This window comes from Rana temporaria, chromosome 9 (assembly GCF_905171775.1).
Source record: "Rana temporaria chromosome 9, aRanTem1.1, whole genome shotgun sequence".
In the NCBI taxonomy this organism is placed as follows: Eukaryota; Metazoa; Chordata; class Amphibia; order Anura; family Ranidae; genus Rana; species Rana temporaria.
The window spans coordinates 38,940,660-38,953,992 of record NC_053497.1 but is presented as its reverse complement, the minus strand read 5'-3'; the positions used below and the strand labels follow the sequence as shown (position 1 = coordinate 38,953,992).

Here is a 13,333-nt window from a genome sequence, read left to right as displayed (position 1 = left end):
TCCCCCCCTCACTTGGACTACAGGAGAGTCAGGATGCTCTCTGCGTTGCAGATAGAGAAAGGAGCTGTGTGTTAGTGGGCGTCCTGACTCTCCTGTAGTTCAAGGGAGGGGGCGAGCATGACACTCCACACCAGGGAGAAAGCCTCACATTACTGTGTGGAGTTACAGACAGAAGAACAGGAAGTGAGGATTTCTCAGAAGAAATAAGGACATTTAAAAGCAAAATGGAAGGATGAGGTAAGTGAAGGAGGACTGCACTAAGGTTAGGTAAAAAAAATTGTACCTTTACAACCCCTTTAAGGAGTGTGCTGTGTACCGAGTGTAGCGTTGAGAGGTATGCTACGTATAGAGTTCAGGGTTGAGGTGTGCGCTATGTGCTGATTGCAGGGCTGAGAGGTGAGCTATGTACTCCTCCTAGCACAAAAGCCCCACAATCCTCCCTAGTAGCACAAATCCCCCTCCAAAAAAAAATTCCCCCTCCTAGCACAACCCCACCTCACCATATTACTTTTTCTAGCACAAATCCCCCAAACCCCACCTTCTAGCACAAATCCTCTTCCGCCATTCCCTTCTCAACACAAATAGCTCCAAAATCACCAGTCCTAGCACACATCCCCAAATTTCCCCATGTAGAACAATTCTTGCCTCCTGCTGTCCCCCTAAATTCTCCCTCCCAGCACAAATCCCTTCCTCCCATTTCCTCATGGTGTCCCTGCACCTCACATAATTCCACACCCCGGGGCAGCATCCCTTTCCTGCCTACCCCTTGTCCCAGCCCTGGCGCTACGTACAGAGTGCAGGGTTGAGAGGTGCGCTACGTGCAGAGTGCAGGGTTAAGGGATGCGGATGTGGCACTGTTAAAAAGACAGGGATATGGCTGGAATTACAATTATTTTTAGAGGGACACAGGTTATGCACTGTACAGTAACTGGGGGCACTTCTAGCAGCTACTCATTTTTTCTTCTTTTCTGCTGCAGGTTCCTCTTCTCCTCCCACTCCCTCTCCTTGCAGGCACAAAGAACCAGTGGCTCACCCCCTTACTCGCCCGTACTCCCCCCCCACACACACAGAGCGGAGTTGGCAAAGTTTCCTATTTTTTTTACAAACATACTCTGCTCCCCCCCCGACCCCTCTTATCTACATCCCTGATAGGAGAAAACCCATGCAAAGACAGTGATAACCCACAAACTCCATGCTAATAATGTCTCTGGTGGGATTCATGCAATACAGAGGCAGCTAATAGGCCATTGTTTAAAACGTTTGCATTTTAAAGGGTCTTCAAGAGCAAACTGTATAAATCATTTCAAATCTTCAAGGGGTCATCATGAGCAATGGAGAAAGATGGAAGATAATGCGACGATTTTCCCTGACGACACTGAGAAATTTTGGAATGGGGAAGAGGAGTGTGGAGGAAAGGATCCAGGAGGAAGCTCGGTTTCTCAGGGACAGATTTATGAAGAGCAAAGGTAGGTGGAGACAATGGTGACCATAAACCCACTTTTACATTGAAAAACACAACCCTATTGATCCAAACTGTTTATTATCTATAAATATAAAATATGTGCAGTAGTGAGTTAATGTTTTGTCCGTGCTCCAACCATATGTGAGAAATGCAAACTCACCAGAAACCCAAATTAAGTAACCTTATGACTCCTTTAAACAGCCGTATATATATCTCTCCAAGTCGCGGTGTACGTTCCAAGACACCAGAGTTTGGAACCATGAAAACCGGAAGTGACATTGGTAAGGGTGGATGCGCAGCCTCAATGCATTTCGTGATCAACACGTCATCAGGAAGCTACGATGTGTTGATCACGAAATGCATTGAGGCTGCGCCTCCGCCCTTACCAATGTCTCTTCCAGTTTTCTTGGTTCCGACCTCTAAATCTATCCCATTATTGCATTTTTTTTCTTGACAAAAATATGTAGAAGAATACATATTGGCCTAAAATGGAAGAATTTTTTTTTTTTTATATTCTTTGGGGGGATATTTATTATAGGAAAAAGTAAAAAATATATTTTTTCCCCCGAAATTGTCAGTCCTTTTTTGTTAATAACTCCAAAAATAAAAACCGTAGAGGTGATCAAATACTACCAAAAGAAAGCTATATTTGTGGGGAAAAAACGGACGTCAATTTTGTTTGGGTACAGTGTCTCACGACTGCGCAATTGTCAACTAAAGCGATGCAAAAAAATCACAAAAGATTCTCTGGTCATTAAGGGGGTAAGACCTTCCAGGGCTGAAGTGGTTAAGAAGGCACAGATGGCTACCATGTCCTCTAATGCAAGTATAAAGAGAATCCAAAAAAATGGTTGACTTTATTGGTACCACCAGGACCCAAACAGCATAAGATAAAACATCCAATATTTGTCTATAGCAATGGACAATAAAACCAATACATCTAAAATTTAATATTTTTGGCTCCATATAAGAGTATATAAATCCCCCTTAGTTTATTGTATAAACTAAACTTGCATAAACCAAATGCCAGTAGATGTATACAATCAGCACTGCAAGGTACTGTATTGGATGGCTATAGGGAGTATCCGCAGTTTCTCAACATGTTTTGTGGGGAGTACTGCTTCCACAGGTAGGATGGAGGTATCACAACAGTAGTTTTAAATGTATAATAGAGATTACTATTAGCACCATACAATAGAACAAACATAAACTGTAATATTAAACGAATAATATGATCTGACTTGGGTGTCCATCAGAGCTTTTTTTCTCAGAAAATAGGTGCAGGAACTCAACCACGACCCCGTTCAGATTTCACAAACAGTAGAAGAGTCTTAAAGGGGCATTAAATATCAGGATTTCATTAAATACAGAGTTTAGGGGGGTTACACACAGAGTGCAGAGCTGTCACTTGTAAACACAGAAACCAGACTTCTGTGTTTACAAGTGATTGTGGTGAGCAGGCAGCAAAGGGTCTGAGCCAGAGGTGGTGGAACTGAGTTCCCCCAAGTTCCCCCTGAAAAAAAGCCCTGGACTGTCCATGATTCTCAACTCACCCCCTGCAAGTGTGGGAGTATATATATGAAGGAACCCCCTAAGGGCAATAGTAAACAGACTGCAAGAAATACATGAAAAAGGGAAAAGTTTTACTCCAGTATGTAGATTTTATTCTTTTCCTTGCTCAGAGACAGTTGCACATCATGGAAGGCGATATAGCCTTATTCTGAAGAAATAAAAAATCTGAACTAAATTATCATAGGTTTATAATTATCATCTGAGTATAGAAATCATGCTTTGGAAGATTCTTGTATACGATAGAATATTTTACTTTCATGGAGTATGTCTTTATCACATCTTACAGGAAACAGGACAATACTAGTATGTATATTGAGGAAAGACAAGCACTTCCTCTGATTACCTTGCCATAGAATACACGTTATAACACTGCAGTGCCACCCACTGGTATAGATAGGTATAATGCATAAATATAGTTCACAATATAGAAGGCTCTTGCTGTTGTGTCTTCCAACAATCATCTGCATTCCTGAAGAAACCTGAAAGGGCTTTCCCCATATATCTGTTGTAAAGGTTCGTTTTTTTCACTTTAATGCATCCCATGCATTAAGGTGAAAAAAAAAAACTGGCAATGACGGCCCCCTCAACCCCCCGGTTTTACTTACCTAAGCCCTGAAACTCTGTGGGCTCGTTCCCGCGACGGTTTTCCCCAGCTTGAGTTGGCTCATCATTGGATATTGATAGCAGTGCAGCCAATGACCCGGTGTGCCGGGGGCGGGGCCAAGTGATACAGTGAGCAGCTATAGCAGCCGGCTGTATCACGGGTGCACGCCCGCAAGAGCTTTCCACCATGCAAGCTCGCTCGCATGAAGGTGGAAAATTCTTGAAGGGGGGAGCAGAGACAACTGCCGAGAGACCCCAGAAGAACAGGTTCGGGGCCACTCTGTGCAAAACGAGTTGCACAGTGGAGGTAAGTATAACATGTTTGTTATTTTAAAAAATCACTTAAGACACTGATGTTATGCTATATGTAAATATAGTAGTCAAGAATTATGTAGGTAAGTGGGTGGACATGGCGTAAACCTTTTTAAGATTGGCAGTGCTAAAGTTATACGTGAATCAGCAGAAGACCTGAGGTAGTAAACAAGCACAGTCAATACAAGCTGAAGTCTTTAACTAGAGAAGTGGGAATACAGGAGTGCAGGAACTAAGACATAAAGCCTTGAACCAAATAAAACTGATACCGCTCGAATGTCCCAACATTTTATCCCAGCCCACCTGTCACAATGTTTGCAGGTGCTGGCCAGGTTGAATACTGGCTCATCAAACACATAGAATACAACAAAATGGCACCCGTTCGCACACTGCCTCTGCATATAGTAAGCTACTCTTAGTAAACAATGGCTTCTGCTTGGTCTCCTACCCATAGGAGCTTCACCCATTAGGAGCTTAAATGTAGAGGTCTCTATGTGCAGAAGCTGTGTGTGGACTGGCACCATTTTGTTGTAATACCGAAGCCTTGGTTTAGGAAATTAACTTATTTCTCAGATGACAGGTATTGGCCTGACCTATGTGGAGATAAATGGTGTAGCTGCTATAGCAATCAACAGGTAGATCCACACCTATACCTCCCAGTCTTGTGGATTGGAGAAGGCTGCAGTACAAGGTGAGAAAGATTACATGGTGATAGAACTACACAGAGTTGCATATCAGCTTTGTTAAATTAGTAAATGAGTAAAGATTGTCCACATGGAAAAGTAAATTTTCATCTAGTCTCATTTTTAAACTAAGTGAAACAAAAAAATGGAAAATTAAACACAGAGGGCTAGATTCACGTAGGAGCGTGTATCTTTCTTCTGGCGTAGCGTATCTTATTTACGCGACACCGTCGCAACTTAGAGAAGCAAGTGCAGTATTCACAAAACACTTGCGTCCTAAGTTGCGGCGGCGTAGCGTAAATTGGCCTGTGTAAGCCTGCCTAATTCAAATGTGGAAGAGGTGGGCGTGTTTTATGGTAATTACTCGTGACCCCACGTAAATTATGCTTCTTACGAACGGCGCATGCGCCGTCCTTGGACGTATCCCAGTGCGCATGCTCAAAATTGCGCCACAAATAGTCAATGCTTTAGATGTGAACGTAACTTACGCACAGCCCTATTTGCGTACGACTTACGCAAACGACGTAAACTATGCAAAATTCTACGCTGGCCCGACGTCCATACTTAACATTGGCTACGCCTCATATAGCAGGGGTAACTTTACGCCAGAAAAAGTCTTACGTAAACAACGTAAATCAATGCGTCGGGCGGACGTACGTTTCTGAATCGGCGTATCTAGCTCATTAGCATATTCTACGCGTAAATCTACGGAAGCGCCCCTGCAAACAATTATACGCCGGCGTATGCAAGTTACGTCGGCGGAGGAAGACTATTTTTTCAACGTATCTGGCTTTGAGAATCGGCCTAAAGACACGACGGTGCAGATTGGAAATTACGGCGGCGTATCTGGAGATACGGCGCCGTAAGTTGAATCTGGGCCTAAAGCTCTACTCATTTAGTAAATAAATCCCAACATGTTTATGCTGGACTTTTGTGGAATCTTCTAGTATTTACTCAAGGTTCTCAGGTTGAAATTGTTTTCTAAATTCTAGATATGGATCTTGGGCATAATAATTCTAAATGATTCTGCTTGTGTAATAACAGATAAACCAATAAACCCGACTCATTTGCTGAGACTGGCTGTCTCCAATATCATCTGTTCCATTGTATTTGGAGAAAGATTTGACTACGAAGACAAGAAGTTCATGACCCTTTTGACACTTATTCAGGATTTTGTGATCCTGTTGAACTCCCGAACAGGCCAGGTAAATGCCTATAATGTACAATTGTATGTGTATACACACTGGGCCATATCCACAAAAGAGATACTCCGGCGTAAGCCGTCGTATCTCTGGTTCTAACTTTGGAACTGATCCTCAGAAGCAGTTTTCCTAAGTTAGGCAGAAGATCCGACATCTGTAAGGGACTTACACTGCCGGATCTTAGGATGCAGTACCGCATCCGCCACTGGGGGCATTTCGAGTCGAAATGCCTCTGTTAGTATGCAAATTAGCACTTAGGGCGATCCTCAAAGCTTTTGTACCTAGTTTTTACGCCGTAAGTGTTAGTTTGCCTGGTGTAAAACTAGGGCTGCTTTTACAAAGTGTAAAGTTAGTCACACCTTGTAAAGGCCCATTCAAGCGACGGCATTTGGTATGCATTCCCGAGGGAGAACTCCATGCCAATTTTCAATGAAAAAAACGGCATGGGTTCCCCCTCAGGAGCATACCAGGCCCTTAGGTCTGGTATGGGTTGTAAGGAGACCCCCTCCGCCGCAAAATTGACGTAGGGGGTCCCCCTACAATCCATACCAGACCCGTATCCAAAGCACGCTACCCGGCCAGCCAGGAAGGGAGTGGGGACGAGCGAGCGCCCCCCCCCCTCCTGAGCCGTGCCAGGCCGCGTGCCCTCAACATGGGGGGGTTGGGTGCTCTGGGGCAGGGGGGCGCACTGCGGGCCCCCCCACCCCAGAGCACCCTGTCCCCATGTTGATGAGGACAGGACCTCTTCCCGACAACCCTTGCCATTGGTTGTCGGGGTCTGCGGGCGGAGGCTTATCGGAATCTGGGAGTCCCCTTTAATAAGGGGGCCCCCAGATACCGGCCCCCCACCCTAAGTGAATGGATATGGGGTACATCGTACCCCTATCCATTCACCTGTAGTCAAAAAGTAAAAGTTAATAAACACACAACACAAGGCTTTTTAAAATATTTTATTATTCTGCTCCGGACGCCCCCCCTGTCTTCGTTATTAGCTCAATTACCAGGGGGGGCTTCTTCTTCCACTCTCCGGGGGTCTTCTCCGCTCTCCGGGGGTCTTCCGCTCTCCGGGGGGGCTTCTCCGGACTCCGGGGGGGCTTCTCCGGACTCCGGGGGGCTTCTTCCATCTTCTCCCCTCTTCCGCTCTTGACTCGGCGAACCCCGGTTCTTCTGCAGCTCTCCGGTGCCTTCTTCTTCAGCGCTGGCTGCCTGCTATGTTTGTGTGTTAGCTCGATTTCAAACAGGCAGCCGGCGCGGTCTTCTGTGATGTCAGGGTCTTCTGGTCTTCTGTTCTTCCTATGTTGCCTCGTCGCCTGTTGTCGCTGTAATGATGGAAGCGCGCCTTGCATCACATTTATATAGGCATCGCCGTCCCATCATGCTCCGGTAGGTACCCACGTGGTGGGTGCCTACCCACGTGCACCCACCACGTGGGTACCTACCGGAGCATGATGGGACGGTGATGCCTATATAAATGTGATGCAAGGCGCGCTTCCATCATTACAGCGACAACAGGCGACGAGGCAACATAGGAAGAACAGAAGACCAGAAGACCCTGACATCACAGAAGACCGCGCCGGCTGCCTGTTTGAAATCGAGCTAACACACAAACATAGCAGGCAGCCAGCGCTGAAGAAGAAGGCACCGGAGAGCTGCAGAAGAACCGGGGTTCGCCGAGTCAAGAGCGGAAGAGGGGAGAAGATGGAAGAAGCCCCCCGGAGTCCGGAGAAGCCCCCCCGGAGTCCGGAGAAGCCCCCCCGGAGTCCGGAGAAGCCCCCCCGGAGAGCGGAAGACCCCCGGAGAGCGGAGAAGACCCCCGGAGAGTGGAAGAAGAAGCCCCCCCTGGTAATTGAGCTAATAACGAAGACAGGGGGGGCGTCCGGAGCAGAATAATAAAATATTTTAAAAAGCCTTGTGTTGTGTGTTTATTAACTTTTACTTTTTGACTACAGGTGAATGGATAGGGGTACGATGTACCCCATATCCATTCACTTAGGGTGGGGGGCCGGTATCTGGGGGCCCCCTTATTAAAGGGGACTCCCAGATTCCGATAAGCCTCCGCCCGCAGACCCCGACAACCAATGGCAAGGGTTGTCGGGAAGAGGTCCTGTCCTCATCAACATGGGGACAGGGTGCTCTGGGGTGGGGGGGCCCGCAGTGCGCCCCCCTGCCCCAGAGCACCCAACCCCCCCATGTTGAGGGCACGCGGCCTGGCACGGCTCAGGAGGGGGGGGGGGCGCTCGCTCGTCCCCACTCCCTTCCTGGCTGGCCGGGTAGCGTGCTTTGGATACGGGTCTGGTATGGATTGTAGGGGGACCCCCTACGTCAATTTTGCGGCGGAGGGGGGTCTCCTTACAACCCATACCAGACCTAAGGGCCTGGTATGCTCCTGAGGGGGAACCCATGCCGTTTTTTTCATTGAAAATTGGCATGGAGTTCTCCCTCAGGAATGCATGCCGAGCGACGCTGTCATTTTTTTTTAAAATTATTTGTTTTCCCGGCGCGTCTTTTTTTCACCCGTCGTAACTTTAGTGTCCCGTCGCAATCCACAAAGCCGCCCGGCGTCAATTACGTTCGCGCGATGCACGTCGGGAAAATGACGTCACGCGCATGCGCAGTACGGCCGGCGCGGGAGCGCGCCTCATTTAAATTGTAAACGCCCCCCGGAGAGGAGGAACGCCTTACGACGGCGGCACTTAACTTACACTGCTTGAAATTTTTACGTAAGTGCTTTGAGGATCAGGCACTTAGGTAAAAACTTTAAGTCAGTGTAACTTAACTGCTGAAAGTTAAGTTACGCCGCCTGGCTGAGGATTTGGCCCACTATTCTTATTTTACAGCAATGCCATATTTTATAAATGCAGGAGAAACATAAAAAATAAACTTTATGCAGGTGTACCTTGATGTGTACCTTGATGATGGAAATTAAACCCAGGTTCCTACTGCTGCGATGTACTTCAGTGAGTTCTTTTTACCTTTGGAAACATCTAAACCCAAAAAGAACTGAAGCTTACCAGTCCTTAGATGTGGTGGCTGCATTAATTTTCTCTTTCAGGCTAAGAAAATTTTCAGCAAGTAGAGAAAAAGCAGATGATCTGGCCAGAAATGTAATGTCCTCGTCACCGTCAGCGAGCTGAAAAGAAAGCATAAACATCCTTATCTTTCTTTTGTAAACTACTAATCACATCAATCCAACATAAAAGAGGTGAAAATGTTTGATATTCAGCCTATTTGACAACTAGGGCCCGTATTCACGTAAGAGATACGACGGCGTATCTCCAGATACGCCATCGTATCTCTGAGTCTGAGGCGTCGTATCTTGGCGCCTGATTCAAAGAATCAGATATGCCAAAATTTCTCTAAGATACAACCAGCGTAAGTCTCCTACGCCGTTGTATCTTTACTGTATATTTACGCTGGCCGCTAGGGGCGTGTACGCTGATTTACGCCTAGAAATATGTAAATCAGCTAGATACGCCTATTCACGAATGTACGCCCGGCCGACGCAGTACAGATATGCCGTTTACGTTAGGCTTTTTTTTTCGGCGTAAAGTTACCCCTGCTCTATGAGGCGTAGAAGAGGCGTACCAATTTTAGGTATGGACGTCGGAACAGCGTAACATTTTTCTCATTTTACGTCGTTTGCGTAAGTCGTTCGCGAATAGGGCTGGGCATCATTTACGTTCACGTCGAAAGCATTGGCTTTTTTTGGGTTAATTTGGAGCATGCGCACTGGGATACTTTCACGGACGGTGCATGCGCCGTTCGTAAAAAGCGTCATTTACATGGGGTCACAATAAATTTACATAACACACGCCCAAATCTTCCACATTTGAATTAGGCTGGCTTACGCCAACCTATTTACGTTACGCCGCCGCAACTTTGCGTTGTGAATACTGCACTTGCCTGTCAAAGTTGCGGAGGCGTAACGTAAATAGGATACGTTACGCCCGCACAAAGATGCGCGCTCCTACGTGAATCCGGGCCTATGGCTTCTTCTATAGAAGGATAGTCAGAGTGATACCGATAGAATATTGAGTGCAGCCAACTGGGGATAGGAAGTGGGGATTACCAGAAAAGGTAGAAAGCCAAGAAAAAAAAAACATTTGCAGCAGGTACATCTCAGGACTGGTAAGCTGTGATACATACAGTAACATTTTTGTTTTGGGGTTTAGGATAGGGTGAGCAGATGTCAGGAGACAGTCACGAACTTTAAGGGACTGTCCCAAGAAAAAAATTGTCCCCAATTTTTTCCACTGGTTAAATGAATATATCCATGATTTCTGTCCAGCTTTAATAATGATATAGAAAAAAGGAGTCGCGCTTATTAAACAAAATGTGAACACCTGTGTAGTATGAACCAAAACCCTTGCTATGGAAAAAAAGGGGGGGTAACACACTTGTGACATATAAAAGATCCTTGTTTAAGAGGATCAGTATGGATATTAATCAGTACACTTATTAATCAAAATAAATCTGTATAGAAAAAAATGTGCAAAAGCAGTCCATTACATAGCATGTAAGGAAAAAATATACATGAAATATAAAAATAAAAATGAAAATAAAGCAGTCCAAAGTAGTGAAAGAAGCGATGAATCCAAAGTGTGACTTTAGACAGATCCACAGTACGGTGAATGATGACAGACGGGAGACCACCACCTACAGGTAACACTGACTAATGATGTCCCCAGCCGGATGGCTACAGTGTAATCCGTCTTAGCAACATTTCTGTGATTGGCCTGGAGCAGGAGGGAGGGGAGGAGTGTGTCTGCTCTCCGCTGTGCCCAGAGTAACTGATGATGTCACATGCCAATATTATGTGGTCTACCTGGTCCATCCCTTTTGACTTGTGTAGACTTTTCCGGTAGGTAAGGATATGGACTATTTGCTGCCCTGTACATACAGTAGCTTTCTGTTTTCAATAGGACCCAGTATGAATTATTAAACTTCAGTCTTATACACACACACAAGACATTTGAGTCTCAGCACTGGTTGGAGAAAAATGTAAAGGATAGCAGTAGGTCAGCTAAAGACAGAAAAATTCTGAATGTCGGAGACTTGTTTTGGTACAGTTCAGTATCTTTACAATGTAAGGGAGATGTATTGCTCATTATTTAACACCTCAATTAAAACTTTGTTTCAGATTTATAGTATGCTCCCAAGCTTAATGAAACGTGTCCCTGGCCCCCACCAGAAACTTTTTCCACTTTTTGAAAAGCTTACAGAGTTTGTGGTAGAAATGGTGGACTCTCACAAGAAGACATTGGATGAGAATTGTCCTCGAGACTTCATAGATTGCTTCCTCATAAAAATGGAAGAGGTGAGTGTGATTTTTAATTCTAGAATCTGATCTCTTTTTTTTTTTTTTTTAATGCAAGGAATGCTTTAACAGTTTTTTCAGCCTTAATGCCCCATACACACGATTGGATTTCCCGTCGGAATAAACTTTGATGGGTTTTTCCGACTCAAGCTGTCTTGCATACACACGGACACACCAAATTCCGATGACGTACAACACTACGACGAGTCTAGAATAATGAAGTTAAATGCTTCCGAGCATGCATCGAATTGTTTCTGAGCATGTGTGTTTTTTCTCTGTCGGAATTCTATACAAATGAATGGAATTTCCGAATTTTTTCTGTCGGAAAAAAAGAGAACATGTTCTCTTTCTAATGCCGCCTACACACGGTCGTTTTTCGGCATGAAAAAAAAACAACGTTTTTAAAAACGTCATTTAAAATCATCGTGTGTGGGCTTCACATCGTTTTTCGGCTAAAATGACGTTTTTCGGGTTGTAAAAAATGATCGTGTGTGGGCTAAAACAACGTTTTAAACCCGCGCATGCCCAGAAGCGAGTTATGAGACGGGAGTGCTTGTTCGGGTAAAACTACCATTCATAATGGAGTAAGCACATTCATCACACTGTAACAGACAAAAAAGCGCAAATCGAAAAAAAAAACGGTTTTATTTTATTTTATTTTTTTTACTTTTTAATTTTAATTTTTATTTTATTTTTATTTTTTACTTTTTAATTTTAATTTTTAATAAAAACATTTTTTTTTTCTCGTCCTCCCCTTCTCCGCTGTCGGCTAAAAGTGGTGTGTTAGATGGATAAAATAAGGGTTACTTCCCTAAATGTAAGAGGACTTAATATCCCCGAAAAACGGAAAATATTAATAAATGAACTAAAATCTCTCAAAACGGACATAGGATTTATTCAGGAAACACACTTTAAAGATGGGGTATATACATATCTTCAAAATAGGAATTTCCCCAATGTATACCAGGCCTCTAACCAGGAAGCCAAAAGCAAAGGGGTGGCAATTTTAATAGCAAATAGAATACCATGGTCCTTAGCCGAAAAATACGCGGACGTCGGAGGGAGATTTCTGTTTCTTAAAGGGACAATAGGGGGTGAGAAGGTAACATTAGCCACCATCTATGCACATGATGAATATACCTCTAAACCCAAAGGAAGATACCTCACTAGGAGTGTCGTCGGTACCAAATGGAATTAGGAAACAAATCATACAAAAACTACATGAATTTCAGTTAGTAGATGGATGGCGTATATTACATGCAGGAGAGAAAGACTATACATATTTTTCAACCCCACATCAAATATATTCAAGAATAGATCTCTTTCTGATTCCGCATCAGTGGTTACACTTAATACAGGATATCTCAATTGGGAACATAACTTGGACAGATCATGCCCCGGTAACAATGGAAATAACTTGGGGAGAGGGAACTCAGACGTCAGAATGGAGATGGAAATTAAATGAGAGTCTACTACAGAATTCCCACATAATTGAAGATGTAAAAAAATAAATAGTGTGGTACTTTCAGATAAATGATACTGAAGAAAATGATCCGGGTATAGTTTGGGAAGCCCATAAATCAGTGATCCGAGGGGTTCTAATTAAACATGGTTCCCGAGTTAGGAAAGCAAGAGAAAAACAAATAAAAGAAATATTAGAAAAGATACAGAGATTGAAAATACAACATAAAAAAAAGACAGAAACCGGTATAGGAACTGAACTAACACATTTAAGAAGACAGGTAGCGGATCTCCTTAGATATAAGGCTGAAGCGTTTTTACAATATGCAGAGAAGATGACGTATGACTCAGGTGATAAATGTGGGAAGTTACTAGCAAAAAAACTGAAAAAATTACAGTCACGGTCATATATCCCATTTATTAAAACTAAAGAAGATCAAAAACGTCACCTTTCAAAAGAAATAGCACAGGAATTTAGGAAATACTATGCCTCGTTATATAATCTAAAAGGGAAGGAGAACCCCCCTGGGTCTGTGGAGAAATATATATCCTCAGCAGGTCTGACTAGATTAACATCCCCAGAACGAAGGGACCTAGAAAAACCAATTACTATGGAGGAAGTGCAATCAATAATGAAAACAATAAAACATGGTAAAGCCCCTGGCCCAGACGGGTTCACTATACAATATTACAAAAGTTTTAGTACACTACTGAGGACCTA

General features: G+C 44.1%; 1 protein-coding gene across 1 annotated transcript in view; it reads left to right on the top strand.

Annotated features, from left to right (window-relative positions):
* The window catches only part of LOC120913348 (cytochrome P450 2G1-like), a 40,575-nt gene that overhangs the window by 13,191 nt on the left and 14,051 nt on the right, over window positions 1–13,333 (top strand). The window contains exons 3-5 of the mRNA XM_040323223.1: window positions 1,317–1,466; window positions 5,677–5,837; window positions 10,975–11,151. Of these exons, the coding sequence (XP_040179157.1) occupies window positions 1,317–1,466; window positions 5,677–5,837; window positions 10,975–11,151 (488 nt within the window). The remainder of the gene's footprint in view (window positions 1–1,316; window positions 1,467–5,676; window positions 5,838–10,974; window positions 11,152–13,333) is intronic.